This window comes from Aptenodytes forsteri, unplaced genomic scaffold (genome assembly GCF_000699145.1).
Source record: "Aptenodytes forsteri isolate BGI_AS27 unplaced genomic scaffold, ASM69914v1 Scaffold175, whole genome shotgun sequence".
NCBI lineage: Eukaryota > Metazoa > Chordata > Aves > Sphenisciformes > Spheniscidae > Aptenodytes > Aptenodytes forsteri.
In genome coordinates this window covers 756,788-779,625 of record NW_008794723.1, presented here as the reverse complement: position 1 = coordinate 779,625, position 22,838 = coordinate 756,788, and the positions used below count along the sequence as shown (strand labels likewise).

General features: G+C 42.7%; 1 protein-coding gene across 1 annotated transcript in view; it reads left to right on the top strand.

The window, feature by feature from the left end:
- LOC103894466 (protein eva-1 homolog C) overlaps positions 1-22,838 on the top strand; it is a 216,636-nt gene that overhangs the window by 98,251 nt on the left and 95,547 nt on the right. The window contains exon 5 of the mRNA XM_009273862.2: positions 10,851-10,994. Within this exon, the coding sequence (XP_009272137.1) occupies positions 10,851-10,994 (144 nt within the window). The remainder of the gene's footprint in view (positions 1-10,850; positions 10,995-22,838) is intronic.

The window sequence follows — 22,838 nt, the reverse complement described above, 5'->3', positions numbered from 1 at the left end:
ATTGAAATGAAATTCCCATTTAGAACCCTAAGTTAAAGTGGGACAGAGCCTGCTTTCAGAAAGTTGTTTTTTAATTTTGGATACTTCGTGTGTTTCACTTTTTGTCTCAAAACACTAGAAGGTAATTAAAATCACTTTACAGCTGGATCTAGAAAACTATTACTATTGTTGGATTCTATAGAGTCATAAAAAATGATTTATTTGTTTTTATATTCACACAATTGCTATTTAAAAAAAAAAGAAAAAATCCATCAAATTTGCTAATTTTGGATACTTCGTGTGTTTCACTTTTTGTCTCAAAACACTAGGAGGTAATTAAAATCACTTTACAGCTGGATCTAGAAAACTCACACTATTGTTGGATTCTATAGAGTCATAAAAAATGATTTATATGAAGTTGTTTTTATATTCACACAATTGCTATTTAAAAAAAAAAGAAAAAATCCATTCAAATTTGCTTCTGGGCAAGATCTTTCTCAAAGCCAAGGTTCAACTCGGTTTTAAAAAGTTGTTTACAGTGGAGTATGACCCCATGCAGTGGTTGTAAATACAAATTCTGAAAGTAGTAATTTAAATAACACTAGCAGGCTCTGTGATGCTATTGGTATATTTGAGGAAGTAAAGCGGATATTTGTATCAGTTGTATCAACTTCTTTAGTAGCTGATCTTATAGAAGATGCCCATTACCCAATGATCAGTTAAAAGCAAATCCAGAATATAATCCTAACAATAAGAGGGCAGAATTTAAGAGATTTAAATCTATAGCATCTCCATTTATTTCCATGGAGTTACTCTGAATGAAAACCAGTGTAACTTGTTCAGAACTGATAAAGTTCCTCTTAAAATAATTCAGATGTCACTCAAGAATATTACAAAACTACCATGATGGTGAACGCTGAGCTTGAGAAACAAAGGTAATGTGAAACCTGTGAGTTTGCAAGCACGCCATGCTTTATTTTAGGAACCAAGGGCAAGAAGTGACTTGCAGATTGTGTCAGCTGGGTAGTCTCTTAAAAAAAGTGGGCCAGTCCCACAGCTTCTGAAGTTCAGACCTTGCTTCAGCCTAGGCCTAGGCACTTGTTGAGCTATACCCATGTTCAGGAAAATACTTTTGTTGGGCTGTAATGAATAGGAAGGACAAATGAACTCAGGGACTTCACAGAGCAGTAGATGCATTGAATGCACCATCCCTAACTTCTACTGAGCGAAGCAAAAGCTGCCAGCTTCTTTGCTTTTTATTTTGAATGCCTTACAGCCCACAATCAACTCTTCTCTGCTGCAAACTAAATAATAAAATTTTACTGTCATTGCCAGAACAAAACTGCTTTGTTCTCTGAGACTTCTTGGAGCCAAGTTTGAAGCTGTCCTCGGATTCTCACTTTAGCCCCCAAACCTGCAAAATGTTATTAATTTGCTCAACTTTGCACATTCTGAGTCAGTCTCTGCAAAACTGGAACCTCACATGTTTTATATGAGTTCTGGTTCCAGATACAAAGGTGATAAGATGATTTGAGTTCACGTTACACCAAGTGTTTCTAAATGTAACTATAGCATTTGTAATTAAACCCGCAATCGATCCTTCAGTTACAGTCTCTAGATGTGATTAGTTTCTTTTAAGATAATTTTCTCTTTTCTGGCCTACTGCTGAAGTTTCCAAAGTTTTATGAAGTGCGTGGTGAGTAATTTTTCTCTCTCTTTCATTAAAACATACTTTTTAATGTAAAGCTGGCTGCCTCTGCAGATCCTTCTAATGTTTGGACGTAGATTTCTTTTTTAGCCAGCTGTTTTCAGTGACATTGTGCAAGACATAGATGCTATATCCAGCTGCACCAATGTGAAGTTCCCTGCTGCTATTTGTAATAATGATGATAGCAATTTATATCAGAAACCCAGCTCAACATGACACCAAAGTACCCGGCACTGCCAAAGCAAAAACCAAATAGAAAGTCCCTCAAACATAAAAGCTCACAGAAGAAGAAACAGCATGCTGGGACTGATGCTGTTGTGGGGGAGGTAGACTCTTCTTGGCCTCAGCATTGACCGTGAGACGTTGGAGCATTTCTTTGACTCTGTTCTGCACGGCATCAGATAGTGCTCATACCACAGCCAGGGAGCAGGGACCTGGGAAACCAGAGCTAATATGTCGGCCAAAGCCCCAGTGATACTTCCCCACCAGTCCTGACTGCAAACCCTTTTCCACAGCCCAGTGGCTTATCAAGCAAAAATTCTCCTGAGCCCACGCTTACAGCTCAGAAGTGCTTTTAACAATCTTTTCTAACAAATTAATTTCTTTTATTTCCCTACTTGAAGAGGGTTTTCTTGTGCTTGGAACAGATTGACTGTGCAGGTTTTCTGAGGCCCATTCTGTTCTGGCTTCCAAACCAGCAGCCTTTTAATTGTCTCTGCTCCTGAGCTTTCCTCTTTACACATCTGCTTCTGCATCTTTTCTTGTTTAAGGGTAGTATTTTGTTTTCATTGGTTGGTCTTCACATTGGTTGGTCTCAAGGGCTAAGTATCTGTAGTTTGGTTTTCTCCCTCTTGTCTTCCACACTCCCTGTGGTTCTAAACCCAACTCACTTCTTGTGTCCTCTATAGAGGCTTGTGTGCCACGGCAAGGAAGAGAAATCCAGTGTATTTATGTTGCCCCCATCTGAAACCGTGTGACAGTGATAAACAAATTACCTTCCCAGGCTGCTTACTGTAGAGAGAAAGTGGACAAAGCCCATCTATTAACTGTCTTCTGCACTGGCTTTTAAAGAGAACATAAAACTTAATGGGCATGGGCTAAGCTGAAAATGCCTGGGATTTGATAGACTGCACATGGTGCAGACTGGCTCATCAATAGTCTATGAAGGCATCCTTCAAAGCCTGCTAGGATGGCTAATTTTGGCTAATTTAGCAGCTGAAGCAGAGGCTCAGACACCTCCAGCACCTGTTGCTTTATGAACTTCGTATCAACCACAGCTAATGGAGCATCTTTAAAATAAATGAGAAACTGTCCAAGAGCAGGAGAACTTCATTCCCTTCTGTTTATGATAGAGATTCTCTTGCAGAATGGGGAGGTTTTGAGTCACTCCTAGGTAAAATGTGAAGGAATTTAGGCAGCTGCCTCACCTGCAAGACTGGAGTTACTTTCTTCCTGCTTACGTCCTTTTTGCCATTCCATCGGAGTTTGCTTTCTCTTTTGGCAGATGAGTAGGTAACCACAGCACTGATTCAGACATCTGTCAGCTTTCTTCGCAGGAACTAAATTTCCCTCCTCTTAGTTAATTGACTTCTGCATCTTCCATCTTTCATTCTGTCCTCCCTGCTTCATAGCTCTCAGTAAGTAACTTTTCCTGTTTCATTCTGTAGCAAGAAATCATGCTGCATGTTTCGGAGAAAAATCCTGTCCTCTGCTTGGGAGGATTTTCCTCCTAGAGCTGTCACTTGTTTTGTAAATTACTTCCCTCAAGGGAATATTTATCTTAGTTCATTCCTTTCACCTGCTCCTCTACAGATAGCAAGGAAAGCTGTGGCTCTGCTGACTGTTTTAATTCCAGATGTATTTCTGCTCCTAATGTCTTTACAGTGAGCCAACGTGTGCCACAGAATTTGTCTCTTGATCAGGCACCACCAGTCCTGTTCCAGTTCCTAATCACTTACCTCACATGCGCTGCTGGAAATAGTATTTTAGGCAGTGATTCTCTTTCTGAAGCCTTTAATTACAGCCAATCGTTTGGTCCTTTTGATACTTCAAGGTCTTATACCTTGTTGGTTGAAAAAGTAGATGAGTGCTCCAATTTTTTTTGCTAAATTCACAGACTCAGAGAGTGCATCCTCTGACAAGTGGGTGGAGATTTCCTCTCAGGCTCTATTTTTCTTTAAGTGCACACATGTTGATATTGGGATGTGCTCCATGCCCTGCTGCCTTTCCAGATCCATGGACAGCCTGTGGAAAACCACTACCTGACAGCCTTACAGCATGCTAACATGTTCACACATTCAGGTGTACATGGTCCTGCTTGCTCTGGACAGCTTGCCTCATCTGTGCTGGAACCTGCCTTTGCAGGCTCAACGTGGATGTGGCAGGTGAGTCTGATCATGAGGTTAATAGATGCACAGATGTTCTTGAGCATCTGGCATATGCCCAACTTCATTGTGGGATTAGTCACCCATCTAAAAACTAGGTGTCTAAATCTGTTTGTGGATCCATCTGTGATGACTGCTGCCTTGGAAGAGGCTCTGATCTCCATCAGAGCATCTAAGAGTTACCGTAATACAAAAATTAAACTGTTTGGAAACATTCTTTCAAACCCAGATAGGTTTTGCAATCAAAAGCAGCACCATATGGCTTGGATTTCAGATTTGGATGTGTCACCCTTATTGGAGAAAAACAAGTAACAGTGAGTAACCAAAGGAACGGATGTGATTAATAGGCATTGGCTCCAATTTCTTTTTTTCACCAGGAAGAGGTAATAAAGAAATAGTCATGCTGGGAAGCAGCCTTAAACTGACTAAAACCCATTCATTGTGGTGAGTTTGATGGTATGGACATTACATCACTGAGACTGATTCCAGTTTTAAAGCCAATGCTGTCTGCAAGCTGCAGCTGGTAAAATCCTCCAGCGTGGCTTTGTTGCCATCTGATTTGGGTTTTTACCCTGTCAGAGGATGGGCTGATAAAGATAGCAGTTCAGGGAGTATTATCATACTAAATGCAACTGGTAAGATGAATTACCTACTGAGGGCTTAGACTAAGAGTTGTGAAATGAAACTAGCCAGCAGTCTGCATTTGTGGGGTGATCCTGCGAAAGGGAGTTCCCCTTGTACCAGGAGCAAGGCTGGAGGGATGTGCAACTTCTAGAAAGTGGGGCCAGGAGCAAAGAGGATAAAGCGAACTGATCCCACTCTCCCCTAAACCCAAACTTTAGTTTAAAATACCATATTGCAAAAGCACAGCTGATATCTTTAAACACTTTCACATGTGAAAGTTTCACCGTAGCCAGGATTCTCATTTGCTCTTTGGCAGCGTACCGAAGCAATCCAAGACTAATGAAAGCCGAGGGTAACTCTGACCCAACCTGTGTAAGTGGGCTCTCTATCATCTGTGAGGTCTTAAAGCGGTTTTTATTGCTCTGCTGTGGGATTTGAGCTTTGTGGGCTTTAAAAGGTTCTTGGCAGGGGTCTGGCTCTGCTTAGCAGTACTTACCTCAGACTTAGTGATATGGTGTTGGTATTTGTGAGTGTCCTTCCCATATCTCTGACACATGGGGTCACTTGTTTGTCACTGATGGTGATGGTGGTGTTTCATATAACATCTGCAGTTTGCATTTAGCAAGCAAACAAGCAGCAAAAGAAAGGAGATGTTGCCCTGAATGAGCATGCCATCTGGTGCAATAAGAGTGCCACGTCTAATCTCCCACTTCTGAAGACCTGGAAAATGTGAATTTGGCCAGCTGAAGAGAACCATAGCCCAACTCTGCTCTACCACATTGCTGGGCTTGGCTTCCCTGCATCTTTTTGAGAGGCTAACTGCATGATTTATGGATAAGAGAGCTTCTCTTTTCTTGCCTCTCTGAGCTGCGGGAATGGGCACCTGGAGGTGAAGACTTCTGACCTGGAATCACCTCCTGAAGAGGTACTAATATACTTGGAGATCTCACTTCAACCCAGCTCCCTAAGGACTTTTTCACATTTGGAAGTTAAATTACCTACACGCGCTTCATAACAGCCAACAGGAGTGATGTTGAGTGTTTTTATACTCCTGAGACATGGGGGTGAAAGAAAATACCATGTTGTCACTTCTAGAGCTCTGAATGACATGGTGGTGACTGTGATTTATGAGGGTGCTGTATCCTCATCTATCACTCAGCCATGTCTCAGATGTATTATTGACATCTTCAGTGCCAGTTAGTGAAGGAATAAAGATGCTTGAATATGACATTTTGGCATCCAGCTAAATGACCTCCTTATCACAAATCCTTTGAAGTGTATAAGGGAGATGGGCCCATTTGGAGATTTTGATTGCTGCTTTTACATTTTTCAGTTCAATGTGTTATGTGGAGGACGAACATGTTGACAGATCAAAAAAACCAAGAGGGGAGACCAAGCTAATTCCAGTATCGGTGTAGTCCTCCCTCAAAGTACTGCTGGCTGCTTGCCCTGGCATTTACAGGAATGCACAAGGCATTTGTGCTTAGAAATTGTGTGGAGAGAAAAGCAGGGAAAATTCACTGTTGTGACCAAAAGGAAGTCTTTGAAGTGAATACTTTGTCAAATTTTGTCCATAGAGTCCATTTATTTTTTTCAGGACTGGAAGAATATGACTGTTTCCAAGAGAATGGCTTAGGCCTTACCATGGGGAAAATGAGAAGAGTATTTGGATTTACCATGTGGGAGCCTGGTGTTGTCAGTAGAGTTTAGCTGGATCTTGTAACGTGGGTACCTCAGATGACTTTCTGCCACTCCTGCATTCACCAGATTTTGGTGCTCATTAGGGTTTGGAGGTCAGTGGCAACAGTAAAGACTTGCCTAAATTGTGGTTGTTTGCTACAAGAGCCAAGGAAATGGAGTACTACAAGAAACCTCCACAATGCTGTGTTGTGTCCAGTTTGGGGCTCCCCAGATAAAGAGATACGTTGAAGACTTTCTGCCACTCCTGCATTCACCAGATTTTGGTGCTCATTAGGGTTTGGAGGTCAGTGGCAACAGTAAAGACTTGCCTAAATTGTGGTTGTTTGCTACAAGAGCCAAGGAAATGGAGTACTACAAGAAACCTCCACAATGCTGTGTTGTGTCCAGTTTGGGGCTCCCCAGATAAAGAGATACGCTGAAAAACTGGAGCAAGTCCAGTGAAGGGCCACCAAGCTGGTCAGGGGGCTGGAGCACACAGCATATGGGGAAATGCTGAGGGACTTGGGTTTGTTCAGTCTCAAGAGGAGAAAGCTCAGGGTGGGATCTTACTGCTGTTTTCTGCTATCTAATAGGTGGTTCTACAGAAGACTGTTCTTGGAAACGCACAGAAAAAACCCAAACAAACACCAAAAGCAATGAACACAAGTTGCAGCAATGGAAATCTGATTAGATACAAGGAAGAAATTCTTCACCTGGAGAGTGGTTTAGCCCTGGAACAGGTGCCCAAGGAGTTCGGGGAATATTTATCTACGGAGATTTTCAAAACTTGCCTGGGCAAATTTCTGAGCAACCTGATGTAACATCAAAGCTGGCTGTGCTTTGAGCAGGAGATTGGACTGGATAGGCTCCAGCTATTGCTTCCAGCTAAATTATTGTATGGTTTATGTGCTGCAGTCCCAACAGGTGACTTTTTTCCTGGATATATTTTCAATATTAAGGTTTAAAAAAGTCCATGTAAAAGAGGTTTTTAAAATCTCGGTGCCTTACTTTCTATGCTAGGGGATTTCATCCCCGCCTGTAATTGGAGCATATTGAATCTCTTCTGCTTTTCTGCTCATTTTGGCTAGTGCAGGTTGAGCTGGAGCAGCCTGGCAATTGGATAGTTGAGGATTTCACTACTGATATTTGTGAATATGGAGGCCTGGTTTGTGCCCAAAGAAGCTGGGTATCTAGGGCTACGTGTATGCTGGTAAACTGGCAGTACCAGGGCCTGGGCAACAGGTACTGGAAATAGATCTTCTGTACTGTTAAACTGTAGCATGGTCCATGGCATGGGTCGTTGCCTTGGCCCAGCTCACACTCTCCTAGACAGTCCAGAAGATGGTTTGAGGTTGGTTATAGGACAGGGACTGGGTATCACCACTCTGTTTTGGAGGGTAAGAGTGTTTAATAGCATGGATGTAGGTTGTTCCACCACAGTTGGCCTCAGGGCCCCGGAATGGGCCACCGTAAGTTTTCATTTACCAGTGAACATGTAGCCAGTGTAGGCTGGACCTGGGCACTGTTAAAATACAAGTATGGATTGCAGTGTTAGGACCTGCTCTGGCAGATGGAGCTACATAGAAGAGGCTCTTATAACTCAAGCTACATCTGCATTGGTAGTGGAGCTGGTGAAGGGGCTAGAGCAAGGTCCCACAGCTGCCTGTAGGCAGTATGGCATGTTGTTTTCAGTGGGTAGCATGGGCAAGGCTGTCCTCTCCTGGGGAAAAAAAAATGCAGCTACTACCTGATAAAGGTAGCATCAGGATTGTGCTCACCTACCGTGTACACATCAGCCACTCTGTACTGAATACAGTGAGAAAGAGCCTGCTGCCTGGCTCTGTGGCTGGCTGACCTCATGTCCGTGCAACTTAACCCTCTACCACAAACTCCTGCTCCTCTACTTTCCATCCAAAATATCTGGGTCTGCCTTCTGCAAATTGACGTTTAGGACTAGCCCTGTTATATCTCAGCCTGTATTACCTGTTTGGGGTAATGCTAGTTGGCAAAATCATTCTAAGAAACAGGGTAGCACTTAAACAAGGGGGATAACGGTGTGCCTGGGTTCGAACCCTGTTTGGTTTCCTAGCGCGGATGCTGCTGCTAAAGTCAGTATGGATGGAGACCGTAGCCTGCTCAGAACTGCGTGGGAGGAAGGAGGTCGTCAATACCAAGACACGCCTGATGATGGCTAGAAAACCTGGTGATGTTAGTGTGAGGGTATATGACACATAAAAGTCCTAGAAGCGTTTTCAATGTGCTGAATCTACAGATCTGGCACCTGAGGAGTCAGTCCAGTTTGTTAAGGTGAAGGACAGAGTCTGTAGTTTGTTACCGCTCATTCCCACACGAGGAGCGTCCCGAAGGCTGACCACCTCTGGTGACGACGTTTGCAAAAGACTTGTTGTGGCTCTCACAGGACCAGTAATGGGTAATTCCCCACCCTCCCACGGAGGTAGTGTGCTCCTGTGCCAGGGGGCAAGGCCTCTGTGCAGACAGCTGTTGGATGCTGTCTGTTTTGCATGAGAACAATAACAAATAAAAAGAATAGGCGCCCTCCGTGAAATCCTGTGCAGTGCTTAGATTTGATGAGTTTCTCTAACTGGACATTTGACAAAAAGGCAATAAAGCAGGATTGCTGCATGCCAGATGTTTCCACTGGAACCTCTGACACTCGTTGGATCAAAAATCCCCTAAGGAAGTTTGGGTGGTCAGTATGAAAATGCTCACATGGGGCTCTGTTCTTTTGTCATTTGTAGCATGTAAAATAAAATGCTGCCTTTGATTTGAGAAAAAAGACATGTTGTCCTCCAGGCTTAGTTTTCTGTGGCTTTCCCGTGTCTCTCATGGCTTTTGTTGTTGTGCTGGTTCTGGCATTCAGTACGTTTTGGGGTTCATTTTCCCTTTCCCTGCCTCCTGATTAGTGACCAAAAGAGGTTTGTATTCCTTTCTCTGTAGCTTTCCTGTTGCTTTTAGCAACAGCTTAATGTTGAAGAAATGTCTTCTTGTCAACTTCCCCTTGTGCTTGGCCCTGGCTGGACAGTGAAAGCAAACTATCAGTCTAGCATGTAAAAGTTTGAGAGCTTGCCCGTACAAATCATTTTCACCTTAGCTGAGAAAACGGGCACAAACCATGTGATAGAAAATAATACTTGGGAAAATATTTACTTTTGGAGCTTTCCATATTCTAAATTCCTGATATGACAAACATTTCTACTTGCATGGAATAAACACACTTAACGGAATATTTCTACTTAGATGGTAGATGGTAACATTATAATTATTTGACCTCATAGTAACCCTCATTAGACTTCTTAGAAATACAACACATCTTCTACGAGCAGACAGGGACACTGATCACCTCTGTCTGCAGAAGGGGGCCAGAGGTGGTGACTTGAGACAACTCTCCTGGACATAACAAAGGCTAAAAAGGCCTACCCAAACTCTCCCTATCTTTTCCTCTCAAAATGAAACAAGAAAAACCTGGAAAAAATCAACACAACCAAATAAAATCAGACATTAGACTTCTTAGAAATACAACACATCTTCTACGAGCAGACAGGGACACTGATCACCTCTGTCTGCAGAAGGGGGCCAGAGGTGGTGACTTGAGACAACTCTCCTGGACATAACAAAGGCTAAAAAGGCCTACCCAAACTCTCTCTATCTCTTCCTCTCAAAATGAAACAATAAAAACCTGGAAAAAAATCAACACAACCAAATCAAATCAGAGTTTTACCCTTTCCCGAACACGATGACAATGTCCATCTCCCTTACACCCATGAGGTGGGAATTTGCTAATAACTCTGCATGTTACTATGATCAATTGCATTATTAGACAGCTAAATAAATCTACAGGAACTCCCTGTGAATACTATAACTGTAGTATTAACGTATTTTCTGTTCCTATGACAGCCTCTTAGTTTATGGGGAAGCTTGTAGTGTTTCTGGATAAATACATTGGATTGAGACTCCTAAGATCTTATTCCATGGTCTGCACTGATTTGCTGTTGTTAGTCTTTTTACTTTTCCATGACTGTTTCTCCATCTATTAAAGTGAAGATACTGGTACCTGTCTTAGAGACCTTTCAGACATTTATAGAATAAATGCCAGGTGAGAAGGAATTATTTTTATTATGGATAGCCTTTTCCCTTTGAAAACAAGCCATCTTTTATTTGCAGCCTTCGTTCTACAGAAGTATAGGGATTTCTGATTCTTCACTGTTCTTTTTGGTAATTTCCTTTCATGAATTTACAATTTATTAGAGGTGTTTGAGAGTCAGATACACCTTCCCATGTAAACAAAAAGATGTTTAAATACTCATGGAAAGCTCATAGGTATGTGCTCTCACAGTCTGCATCTGGTAAATTTTTTTAGGCAACTCACAGTCTGCATCTGGTAAATTTTTTTATTATCACATTTTCTGATGTGAATGGACAAATATTCACCAACAGGTATCCTTTTTCTCTTTTAGAGTGTCAGTCGGCTACTGCTCTCCAACTCATGATCAAGCGCTGTCATGGGAAAAGAAGCTGCAGCATATATGCCAGCACCTATGAATTTGGAGATCCTTGTTACCCCGGCATCCGGAAGCATCTTAATGTCATCTACACCTGTGGTGAGCCACGAAATTCTCTTACTTTAACTCTCATTGGGGTATGTGTTTGATGAACAGTGGTGTGTGAAGAACGACAAGACTTGTACCTAAAAAGTTGTTGAACTTCCAGTTGGCTTATGGTGATTCTTATTTGGTCAATGAGGGAAAGCTCTGTGGATCACCTGAGTGATTTAATTCTGTCTCTTTTTCTACTCATTGGCTTGATAGAAAAAGCAGAAAACATGGAAATGATATTTTGTTAACCCATTCAACACTGCCTCTGCAAGGCAGGAAAATCTGGTGGTGAAATCAATCTACTCAGTGGATGCTTACATCCTGAATGTTAGCATCCTGCTGTTTCATTTGACTGCAGCAAAGTTGTGGTTATCAGTAGGATCCTTATTACTTTGTTCTGTATTTCATTTTGTAAGTAGAATAAGACAATCACCAATCCATACTCATCCACGGCATTAGTAGAAAATCACTCCCAAAATCTTCAGGTGAACATCGCAACATTTTTCTAACAAAATATTGTTATTTGAAAAAAAATAAACAGTCGGAGCTCTCAGTTGGGAGCTTAAGTCATAGTGTTGAGCAGACACTGTACTCCTACTTGACTAGTCATCTTATTTTGCAGCAGAGAAAAAAATGTTCCTCTCTGAGCTCTGTGGTATGAAAACAACATCAGGTCTGTCTTCTTCCAGCGATGACATTTTGGTCATTTGTAGGTGATATATTTGAAAATATTTGCTTGAGGGTTTTGCTTATAGTTGTTGCTAGGATCAGTTCAGACTCTCTATCCATTCCTTTCTACATCCACCTGGGAGAGGAAATTCTGGTGCTATTTTGAATCTGCTGAGTAGATGACTGAGCATGTAGAAGAGGAGATGCTGGCTGTGTCCTCAGACAACAGGTCTATGGGTCAATCTCTATGCGTAACTGCGGCATGCTGAATCTGATAGATGGTATTTGAGATGGAGCCACTATGGTGTTTTGTATAGTTGCTGTAGCGTGGCTGATGTACAGCACCTTGAAGAGCAGAGAGAGAAATGCAGGAGCATCAGGCTCTGAGCTCCTGTCTGGCTGTTGTTTCATTTGGCAGGCGTGGCAGGAAGGTCGAATTTTTTTTCTCTTGGTTTCTTTGTTTTTGTTTGAAATGATGTAACAAGAAGTAGCAAGGCTATCCATGCAAAGCCTTGTGAATTTTCTAACCAGGAAGGTGGTGATGTCATATCACTTTTCTTGTAAAGAGACTGGAGAGAAGCTTATCCTCATGGGGATTTGATGGAAACCAAAGAAATGCAGTGAAACAGGAGCTTCATAACTCAAAAATCCAGGGACAAACCAAACAGAGCCCCATGATGTTTTTCCAAGAGGATATCTCCTTCAAAGGCCTCCGCAGCCTTATTCTGGCGTTGTGGTCCTGGTCCCAAAGTCCACTACAAAAGGCATTAATGATCTCTTAATCTGACCATAACTTTCCTAGTCATAGCCTAACTACATCAGGAAATGAGTCACGCCTGAGAGCACAAAATAGCATGTTTTGCTTTTTAGTGGGTGAAACCTGCCTCATCCTTTGAAGGTGGCCATGGCTCCTTCTCAAAACCATGATCTCAGACATGTCTCTGAGCTGGATTTTGTGATCATCAGACACATATTTCTTCCCTCAAACAGCAAAATCCTTCAAAATACGAAAACCAAATAAACAAGAAATCAAATTCCAGTCCCATGTGCTTGTGCTGGACAGAAGTAAATCCTGGCATTCTTTTAAAAGAAATGATAAAACCAAGCAATTTGATGTTCTTATGATTTAGAGAACAATTGCAGTGTAGAAAACCTCCTGTTGGATATCTCTGTTTCAGGTTTCCATACAGCTGCATGCATTATTGCTCCTGGTATGGTGTTCTCCTACTTTCACAAAACCTGTGGGAGTGAAAGGGGACAGGCTTTGACTGGTAAAAGTGACTGTTGTCCCTTTTGGTTTGGGTGCGCTTTCCTGTGACCTGTATCTAGATACATATCCCTGTTCCCCGCCTCCTGTAGTCGGACGCACTTGATCCCTGGAGCGCAGGATGCGGCTTTGCTGACATTCACTGGAGAGCAGTGAAAGACACAGGGTAACCCTGGCATAGCTTGGGAAACGTGATGGGTGTACAAAATGGGTTTCCCTGAGCATCAGTTCAGCCTTTCTCATTGCTGCTTCAAATGGGTGACTTGGTCGCCTCTGAGATCAAGCAGTACAGTCAGTCTGCTCTTCTCTGTCACTCCCCCGCTGCCAGGGTGTGGCAGAAGTGTTCTGCCATGGTTCTGCAGTTTGGACCAGGTCACTGGTCTCACCTGTGACAAAAACTGCGATGTGTCCTTGATCACTGTTACCGACCCACTGTGCTGCTTCAGAAGAGGTGGTGAGAGCAAGCATACTGGTGGACGTGGCAGCGTGGGTAGGGGGGCCTTCACGCAGACATTTCCGATGTGAGAAACTTCAGTAATTATGGGGACAGGGCAGCTGGAATCTGCTTTTGGTGCTAAAGCATGGGGAGGGCTGGAAAGAGAAAAATATGTCTTCTGCTGATAGCAATTCATGAAAAAAAATCTGTTGAGGGAGTAATTTATGAGGTGACAAAAGGTAATATTAATTGAAAACTCATGTGTTGTTACCAGAAATCATGGCCCTTTTGCTGAGGTGGACTTTGTGACAGGCATTAATGCTAGCGTTGGCTGTGTAGAGCAATGACTACTGAACAGCTAGTGAGGTGACTTATCTCCCAACCCTGGCAGGAGAACATCTACAAGAGTCTCTCAGGTCAGTACATACAGACTGTTCTTCTCTGACTTGACAGCAGGAGATGAGCCCTATCCCGGATCTCCAAGAGGTCAATGGATGAGGCAACAGCTTTGCTTTCTTTAAGCCAAATTTCTTGGAGGTTCATTCCTCCAGCCTCCATGTTTTATTGGACATGAGAATTCCTGCCAGACATGCACGATTTTGTTGATGAATCTGGTTTTAAGTAAAGGTGTCCTCTAACTTTTTGCCCAGCTGTATTTTTTTGAATAATTTGTTGTAATTGCTCCAGCCAGTGGGAGTGTCTCAAGTCAGCAGTCATATCGCTTTGCACCTTGTGTTAGACGCCTATTGGCATCGCTTAGCTGAGAGGGAAATGCTACAAGTTACCACGTATGTACAAGATGATTGAAACAAGCGAGTAACCGGCAGCCCGACGCGATAGAGATCTCTTGTGTGCGTTAGGGTCCCGTTAGCCCAGCCAAGGAAACAGATGAAAAATCCTCCAATGTAAAAACATTCCAAACCCAAACCTTGGCAGGAGCTGAAATACTAAATTTTGGCCCAAAGCCAGATTTAGCTAAGGGGACGGTGCGGAAGGTGGGATTTTCCAGTATGTAGGTCCCTTTACTGCATTAATAAATACATTAGTTATTTTTTTTAAAAAGGAGAAGGCAAGTTAATTCTGGGAAACCGCATAACGCATGGTGGGGTTGTTTTCTGAGTGTGGCAGCTGTGATTAAAGGCAGATATAAAAATTTTAGCTCTGCCTTTTCTTTAAAATACCCTGAAACTCTTAGAGGATAACAGCAAATAAGAAATTATTAGTGCAACTGAGAAAAATAGCGCAACGAAGACTTAATAGAAGTCTTTCTCCCTTTCTTTCTGTTTCTCTCCCTGCCTCACCCCGGTCTTCTATCTCCCTGTCTCTCTGTCTTTCTTTGGTATAAAGCGTTGTATTTGTAATATCTGCGGGTAGCTTGCTAGTGTCATTACTGCTGTGGTTTTGTACTTACTGATAAAAGCTACTATATTCCTGACCTTTTCCATTTTCTTAATTGTCCACTTATTACCTTCAAAGACTCCCTTTAATTCTCTAGATCTCTTTCCTCTCTAGTATGTTAGACTTGTTTTTTTGGCCTCTACTGAAGACTTAACTCAGCAATGTATTAAAACATTACGTTGAATTTTTTTTTCACGCGCATATTGCCACTTGGATTCAAGGAAGTGTTTAAGTGTGTGCTTTATTTTAAGACCCATGCATAAATACCATGAAAGTTAAATATTTTCTCAAATACTTCCCTGAGTGGGGATGAGGGGCTTGTCTGTGTGTAAAGAGAAACCTTATTCTTAGCACTGAAAGTCAAGAGAAGGGAGCAATCCAGAGTGCCTACTGTCCCGACCGCCAGACCTGCCTCCCTGTGCAGTCAATGGAGGCTGTAAATGCAAACCCTCTGCTAAGTACCTGCTATTCTTTAAATACAGGCATTGGTCAGAAATGGCCTGATGAGGGGGGGGAAAAAAAAAGATGGGGATTGTGAATTTCTTTGTGTCTAGGTGTGTTTCAGTGGGTTGGCTATCGATCCTGATAACTGGTGATTTTTAGTGCCTTTGTTAGACATACGTTGGACAAAATGGAGGAAATACGGCCTTGGATGTATTTTTGATGTGAGTATCCATCGTGTGTTTAGATGTGTGTGTACCTCCTGCTTGATTCATGCTCGATGGAAAGGAGTCATTGGGCTGAGAGCTAATGAACTGCCATGGTAACTCATAAATTGCTTGGAAAATCCTGCAGTTCTGCCACATTAATAATCTTGCCATCCTGCTTTATGAGGCAATAAGCTGAGTCCCAGAGGCCAAGCGCTTCACATCCTGATGGGAGAACCTGGCAGGTCAAGGATAAAGCATGAGCGCAGGGACAGCGTCTACCGTTTTGTGGTGTCTGATGCTGCTGGGAGACCAAATGGGGTCAATGAGAGGTGGTAGAGATGCTCTGGGGTGATGGGGGTGTGCTGACCTTTGCTTTCTCTGGGTATTTGGGAAAGCAGTCTGGCTTTCTCCAAAATGTTGTGTTTAAATAAATATTCTGTCAAGTTGGACTACAGGCAGGGTCTGTGTTAGACAAGAGAGCTCTGAGGTAGTTGCCCTCATGATGGTGATGAGGCTGAAGAGCTGCACAAATTCTCTCCTGTCATCTCAAAGGGTCTGTGCTCTAGTCCATTAGCTCCTGTGCAGTAAATCTATCAACGCCTGAGGCTGGATGAATGTAATGGTCCCTTTTGCTCTTAAAATTTATGAATTCATGAATGTAGAAAATGTGTTTTTATCACTGCAAAAATGCTTTCTGTTGCTATGAAAAGCAATGTCCAAAATCTGCAAAAAACAGAAAAGGAGAAATTCCAGATTCCAAGAAAAAAACAAAAGCCTTTTAGAACCTTTTGAAACGCAGCGATGCAGACAGGGACTTGCTAGAGAAAGAGAGACACAGAATGTATAATGCAGACTTCCTTTCTTCAAAAGTTGAAATAAAATTGATGTTTACAAACAAGTAAACATTTTCGGCAACCTAGCTCTAGGGACGTTAATCTGAATGTATAATGTTTGATAATGTCTCTTTAACTGTGATTCTTGTGTCATACTGTAAAGCAGAACTCACAAACATGTAGATTTAAAACTCATGGCCACATAGTTTGACCTACCAAATAAATAAAGAACAGAATAATGATATATAATAATTCCTGTATGTGGCTACTTTCAATGTCAAGACACTGGGTTCAGAGGTGGTTTGGGACATCTGTTCAAATCCTCTGTCTTATTTTCCTAAGATAACAGAAGTTTGTCCAGTAATTTTTGTATCAATCCTATGCTCCTCTTCAAGCTATAGTGTATTTTTTAAAAAGCTATCCAGTCCTCACGTAATGACTGCAATAATGAAAAATTCATGAAGTGGGATTCATCTGACCAAGCGTGGACACATAAGCCATAGAGATTTATAGTGTAGACATTCCCATCTGAGAAAAATTCCTTTTACAAGTAATGGAGAGAAACAGCTGCTTTTGAGGCACAAATCATCTCATCCTAAAGTAGGTGCCTGAAAGAGATGAAGTGCATATTTGAAGCAACAGTTCTCCTGTACTGCCTATAAAGGGAGCTTCTGGTGCTTAGCTGAGATATTGTTATCTACGTGTAGGACCTCTACAATGCAGATATCTGTACCTGGTTAGACGGCTTTCAACCACCATGTTCTTACGCAAATGCTCCTTTTGATCAAAATTATCACTGCTACATGATAATGATAATAGCAGTGTTTTCTCCTTACATTTATTGGTTTCCACTCCCACTGTTTGACTGGATCTCCAATTATCATAGATTTATCCACACTAGAGATGAATGTGATGCTTATTTAAGTTCTTAAGGGGGATTTCTTCCTCTGAACCTTGAGAAATTACCTGTAGCCAGACAGGAGTGTTAGTGCTGAAAAAGTTCTCAAATAGCAGCTCGGTGTCTTGCACTCCAGCTCAGGGTTATATCAGTCTCCAGACTTGGGTTTGGAGAATGATTTTCCTTTTAATTGGATTTGCATGGGATTGAGGTCCACTTTCTACATTTCACCTTTATAAATTCTCTTGATGTTTCTAGGAGCTAGGATGGGGTCAATACCTTTGCTGTCTTCTTTGACTGGCTTTCAGGTTTTTATTCTTTTGGTCTTTTGTTCTCCAGGTCAGATTTGTTGTAGACACTCAGGGACTGGTATGGGAGAGGGGGCAGAGTAGATTTTCAGTGGTGATGTACCATCTGTTGCCTATTCCTGCAAGCAAATGGACTTGTTAAACCTCCTTTCAGCCTTTTACACATTTCCATCCAGGGGAAGGAAAACCAAGGAGCTTGTTCCTCCTTTCAGAAACTTAGACCTCACTTTCAGAAATACTCATACTTCACAGAACCTGTTAAAAAACCATGTGGCAGTGTAACTAAAGACTGCACCACGATGGGTAAGCACAAAACTTAAGGCTGACATTTTCCAACTTCTGAGGCTGTGACTTTGTCTTCTTTGGTTATGTCTTAACAATTTTTTGTGGATGCAGTTTCCTGGATCTTAGAGAGAAGCAGAGAAGGAAACCCCTCAGTCAGCAAGACTCATAATTCGGATTCATGGCACAGATCTGTGGGAGATCATGGATTACCTGAGGGCAAAGGCAAGATGCCATCTCTTTTGCTGACCCATGCTAAAGTGAGTGGTGTACACGCTTTACTAATGGGCTTGGAGGTACCTGCTAATAACAGAGACTATAGCAACTCTGCCATCTTACATCAAGGAGGAGTATGCTATAGAGACAAAGAACTGTTTAGGTTTAACGTTAGTGATCACACAACAATGTGAAATGTGAGTGACATGGCCAGGAACAAATTTAGCTGGTAATTAGAAAAGGCACAAACAGCCTGATTAGTTTTAAGATGGAGCTTGGTAAATTAGGTAATCATTATGCTGCTCCTGTTGCTCTTTGCTTACTGTACAACTCACTGTAGCTTGTTTTGAATCACACATCCAGAAGAGTCCGAACACGTCTGGCCTGGCTGGCCCAGACACAGCAACTCTTCATTACCAGGGCAGAACGAGCCTGTGTCTGACATAGATTAGGGCAAATAAATATTCTGAGGAAGCAGAGCTCTGCATTTCAGGTAGAGGAGGAGCAGGTAATGCTGTCACCTCAAGGGAAAGGCTTGAAAGCCCTTTGATTCTTGCAGAGAAGAAATGGAGACCTGGAGATAAAAATCATTGCCTTGGGGATGGGGAGGAAGGAGAATGGGCTGGAGGAAGCAGAGAGGGAGTTCAAAGGACAACTTTTACGATGATCCTAAGCAGAATGAGCTGTAAGACAAGTGCCGCCTTACAATTAGGCAAGGTTTGCAAGCCTGCTGCTGTGGTCCTCCATCTCTGCCATTACTGGGAAACATATAGAGCTTCTACTATGGAAAAAAAGAAGAATCTCATAAAGAGTTAGCTAAAGTACTCTGCAACCCCTGACCCACACTGTTCACAAGGTGTGTGCACCTGAGGCCTTTATTCCTTTTATCTCTATTTTTTTTGGTTTTGTTTTAGTTGATAAGGACCACGGTCTAAAAGTCACAGGGGAGTGCATCAGGGGTTTGCTGTGACGTTCACGTTGAGTGTAAGGGGCTGCTGCAGGTCATTTTGCTCAGGGTCCGTGCTGCTCCTGCCTAGGGGCTGCTGGAGTTACAGTCATGGCTGGATGCAGGGAAGAATGGTTGGACTGTCATGGTGGAGTGGGTGATGGCAAGGATGGGAAGGAGGCAGGTGGGACTTTTTTCATTCTGGTATTATCCACATATTTTAGAAATTTAGAAATTTAAGAAATGTTTTAGAAGGGACCCAGAGTTTCTATTGTAATAACTGTAATGCTAAACTGTAACGTAACCAAGATTTTATGGTGGCTGGCAAACCTTTGAGGTTTCTAAACAGATTTGCTCATTGACTGATTTCCTCTGGCATAAATATGCACATGTCCTTGGGGTTGAACAGCAATCTACAAACTGGAGAACTGATTTCAGGCTGGGGGTGGATCTGGGGGTCTGCCTGGCTGTCCTGAGACCTCCCCGCTTGAATAGGGAGGACACAGCCTTGAAAGCAGTTGTGATCCATCCATGATTTCACCCCAGAAAAGCAGATCTACCTGAGACTGATTGTGCAAGATGACATCTGAATGTAATTTATCTAAAGGGAATCTTTCAGGAAGTCTGGAGAGAGATAAATGGAGCAGAATTAAAGTTACATGGGTTATCTATACAGTGATTTTTTTTCTGTAAGCATAACCCTGCTGTCCAGCCTTTTTTTTCTTTGTTGTACTGACTCCCTTAACGGTGTTCTTTTAAAAGTTCTGGCCATGAATAAGTGGTAGATATTCACCATTTTATTGTCACAGGCTATTCTTTTACCTGGGAACCTCATTGAATAACCTCATTAAATAGGGTTACTGTTGATTCTCCGTGCCTGTCCAGACCTGCACAGGTTTCAAATATAGTAATTAACAGTAATGTTGCCACGTATGAGTCTTTTTTACTGAGAAGGCAGTAGGCAGCCAGTCTGCCAGCCCCTTTCATGCAGGAGACTGCAGGCTATAGCCAGAGGAATGTCTCAGCAATGAATGGCTGACCCCTCATTCAGTGATCACCCTAACTCCTCCTAATTGAGGTTAATGCCAAAAGCATTGACACCTTGATGCTAACTCATTAGTGCCTGGAGGCTACTGGAGATTGCTGACAGCTCAGTGAAACACTCATTAGATTAAATTTAAAGGGAGAGTTTGACACCATGACCAATTAAGATATATTTGCATGGATCACATATGTATTTGCCTTTCCTCTTTGAAAATGTACCAAGACAATGCCATTCCCTTGCACTGTTTATAGAAGGATTCACAGCTGGTGTCTTTCTGCAAGCACGTGCACATTTCTCTGCTGTGCATGTACCACTGCCCTGCTGTTTTCTAGCTGTCCTCTCTTCTCTTTCTCCACTTTAATGTGAAGCAAACAGAAAATTCTCTGGGATTTGGAAAATCCTTGTTCCTGACCATGAAAAGAGAACAGGAAGAGTGGGACGGAGAGGGGAAATAAATAGCAATTTTGTGAAAGCCACCAAACGTGCAAATATATGTGACCTCCGTGGTGGTGTCCCTTGGTACAATTGGGGTTTGTGAGCTGCTGCTGAAATAGAATAACAGTAACAGCCACTCAGGGGTGCCTGTAGCCCATTGATGAAAGGTACATGGGCATCAAATGTGTATTTAATTGCTGCGAAGTGCACTAATGATTTACACAATGCTGCCATGCCTACAGGCCTCAGCAAGGACTGTCCCGTTGTGCAATGCACTCACTTATTAAGAAGCAGTCCCTGCTATGAGTAATACAGTGGTTACATAGGCAGGGCCAGGCAGACTCTTGGAGAAAGTATTAGTCTAATTTTATGCATGGAGACAACATTTACACAAGGGTTTGTGTCATAGGAGCTGAACCTAAGATCTAGCAACATAATGCCTTACCTGTGCATGCCTCCTCCCTACCTAGTAGCTTATCAGTGGTGACTTATTAGCTTATTCTGTGGCCTTACCTGTGCATGCCTCCTCCCTACCTAGTAGCTTATCAGTGTATATTCTGTGGTGACTTTGTTAGACAAGTAGATCCATGCTTTGTTCTCCAGGTGGGCTTTTCACCATGCAGTATTTCCTGCCTAATCCTTTCTTACATGAGATGAAAAGAAAGCAGCAGGATGTGGCAAGATAACTTCTATTTTTTTCCTGTTTCGAACCTGAGCTGTGGCTCTCCACGGCCAAAACAACGAGGGAGGGAGCTCCGTAGCAGGCAGCCGTTAACACCCCCCTGCCCTGCTTGAACGAGGCAGGAAGGAGGATGCTTTGCCTTATACGACTTACATGACTTATGTGATTTATAACAGCTGAATGATGGCCAACCTGGGTCTCTTCAGCCATGTGTCGCTAAAGAGCGTTTCTCTTGTTCCAGTCCAAGTGCTCGGCTGGGAGAGGCAAAGTGATGGTAGGGTGCCGAGGCTGACATTTCCGTGTCTTCCCACTACCCAGGAACATGCCCAGCCCCATTTCATCTTTCAGTGGAACGAGAGAAGTCCAGAGAACCACTCTTTTCCCCAACTTCAAACATTTTCTTGCATTTCTGTTTGATCTCTGAGGCCCAAGTCATGGATATTTTATCTTCTGGCTGTATGGAGGTCTTGGAATGGACTTTTACACTCTTGGTGTCTGGTCATCCCTGCACCTGTGCTTAGAGATGGGGATGCCAGTGAGGCATTTAAGAGTAGAGGCCTCCAAAAAGTTCCTTAGGTAATGTCTGCTCAGCGCAGATGACCTTTTGGGGGGCACCCCACCTTCAATTACAGTGGAGAGGAGATTGCCATGGGAGTTACACCCCAGCAGTCTTGTTCTTCAAGAAACTTTCCTAAACATTCAACTGGCATCTACTTTTTCTACCTCCATTCCATGACCTCCATTTATTCAAAGTGTATGCACACAAACAGTTAATGCACCTTCAGACAGACACTTCAAATACTGTTGACAGTGGCTACTTTTCATGTCCTGTTTTAGTCATTGTTTAGCTAAGCCATTCATGTTCAGCTCCTTTAATCTTTCCTCATAAATCAACCTGTCCAGTCACTCAATTGTCTTTTTGTTGCTCTTTTCCATAATTACCTATAACTTTTAACAAACACTGAGCAGGCTTATGATTATTCTTCCCCTGGGGGCCAGTGGGGACTTACAATTTCTTTGCCGTATATTAGCAATGGCTGTTTTTTCGGCATCGTGCAGCACCAGCACCACTACCCGGGAAGAAAAGCTGACTCTCTCTCTGGAGGTTCAGTCCCAAGTATCCTGCTGCTCAGTATTTCACTTATTTTCCCTCATTTAGGTGAACTGAGCCAAGGACAGTAGCAATTTCTGAATGTCAGAATAGAGAAGCATTTCTGCATGGGGAAAACAAGATCATGGGGGACAGTATTATCATCCCTTGCTGGCTGGTTGTGTTCCCAGCCTTACTCATACAAAGGCCTGGGGCCTTAAGGATGACTGATACTGCATAATATAAACAATGAAGCAAATCCTACTAAATCCCTTTAGAAGATATTTAACTAAATTCCTAACCCATGAGGCCACCCTGGGCTATCTCTTATCTTTAAAAGCCATCTCACAGCTGCCTGCAAAGACTCTGGAGGCTGGTTAATCCAAGTAGGGGGACCCTTGGTGTCCGTGCCTTCAGGGGAAGGAGCGAAGGAGTGAGGTCAGAGACTTGGAGGTCTCTTTTTTGAATGGGTGTCACTCCATTGCAGTCCAAGCTAGAGCCTCAGGGAGAGGAAGATACCTGGTACGCAGGTCCGTCTGGAGTCCCACAGGCCTGTTCCCTAGCTGGCCAAAAGTTGCCTCAGTCTGGATGCTCATAGCTCACAGTGACCTGGGAGGTATGTATCAGGGACTAGTTTGTAGATGTGACTTGCACTATCTAGTCCCTAGATCATATTTATTTGCTTCAAGCTTTGA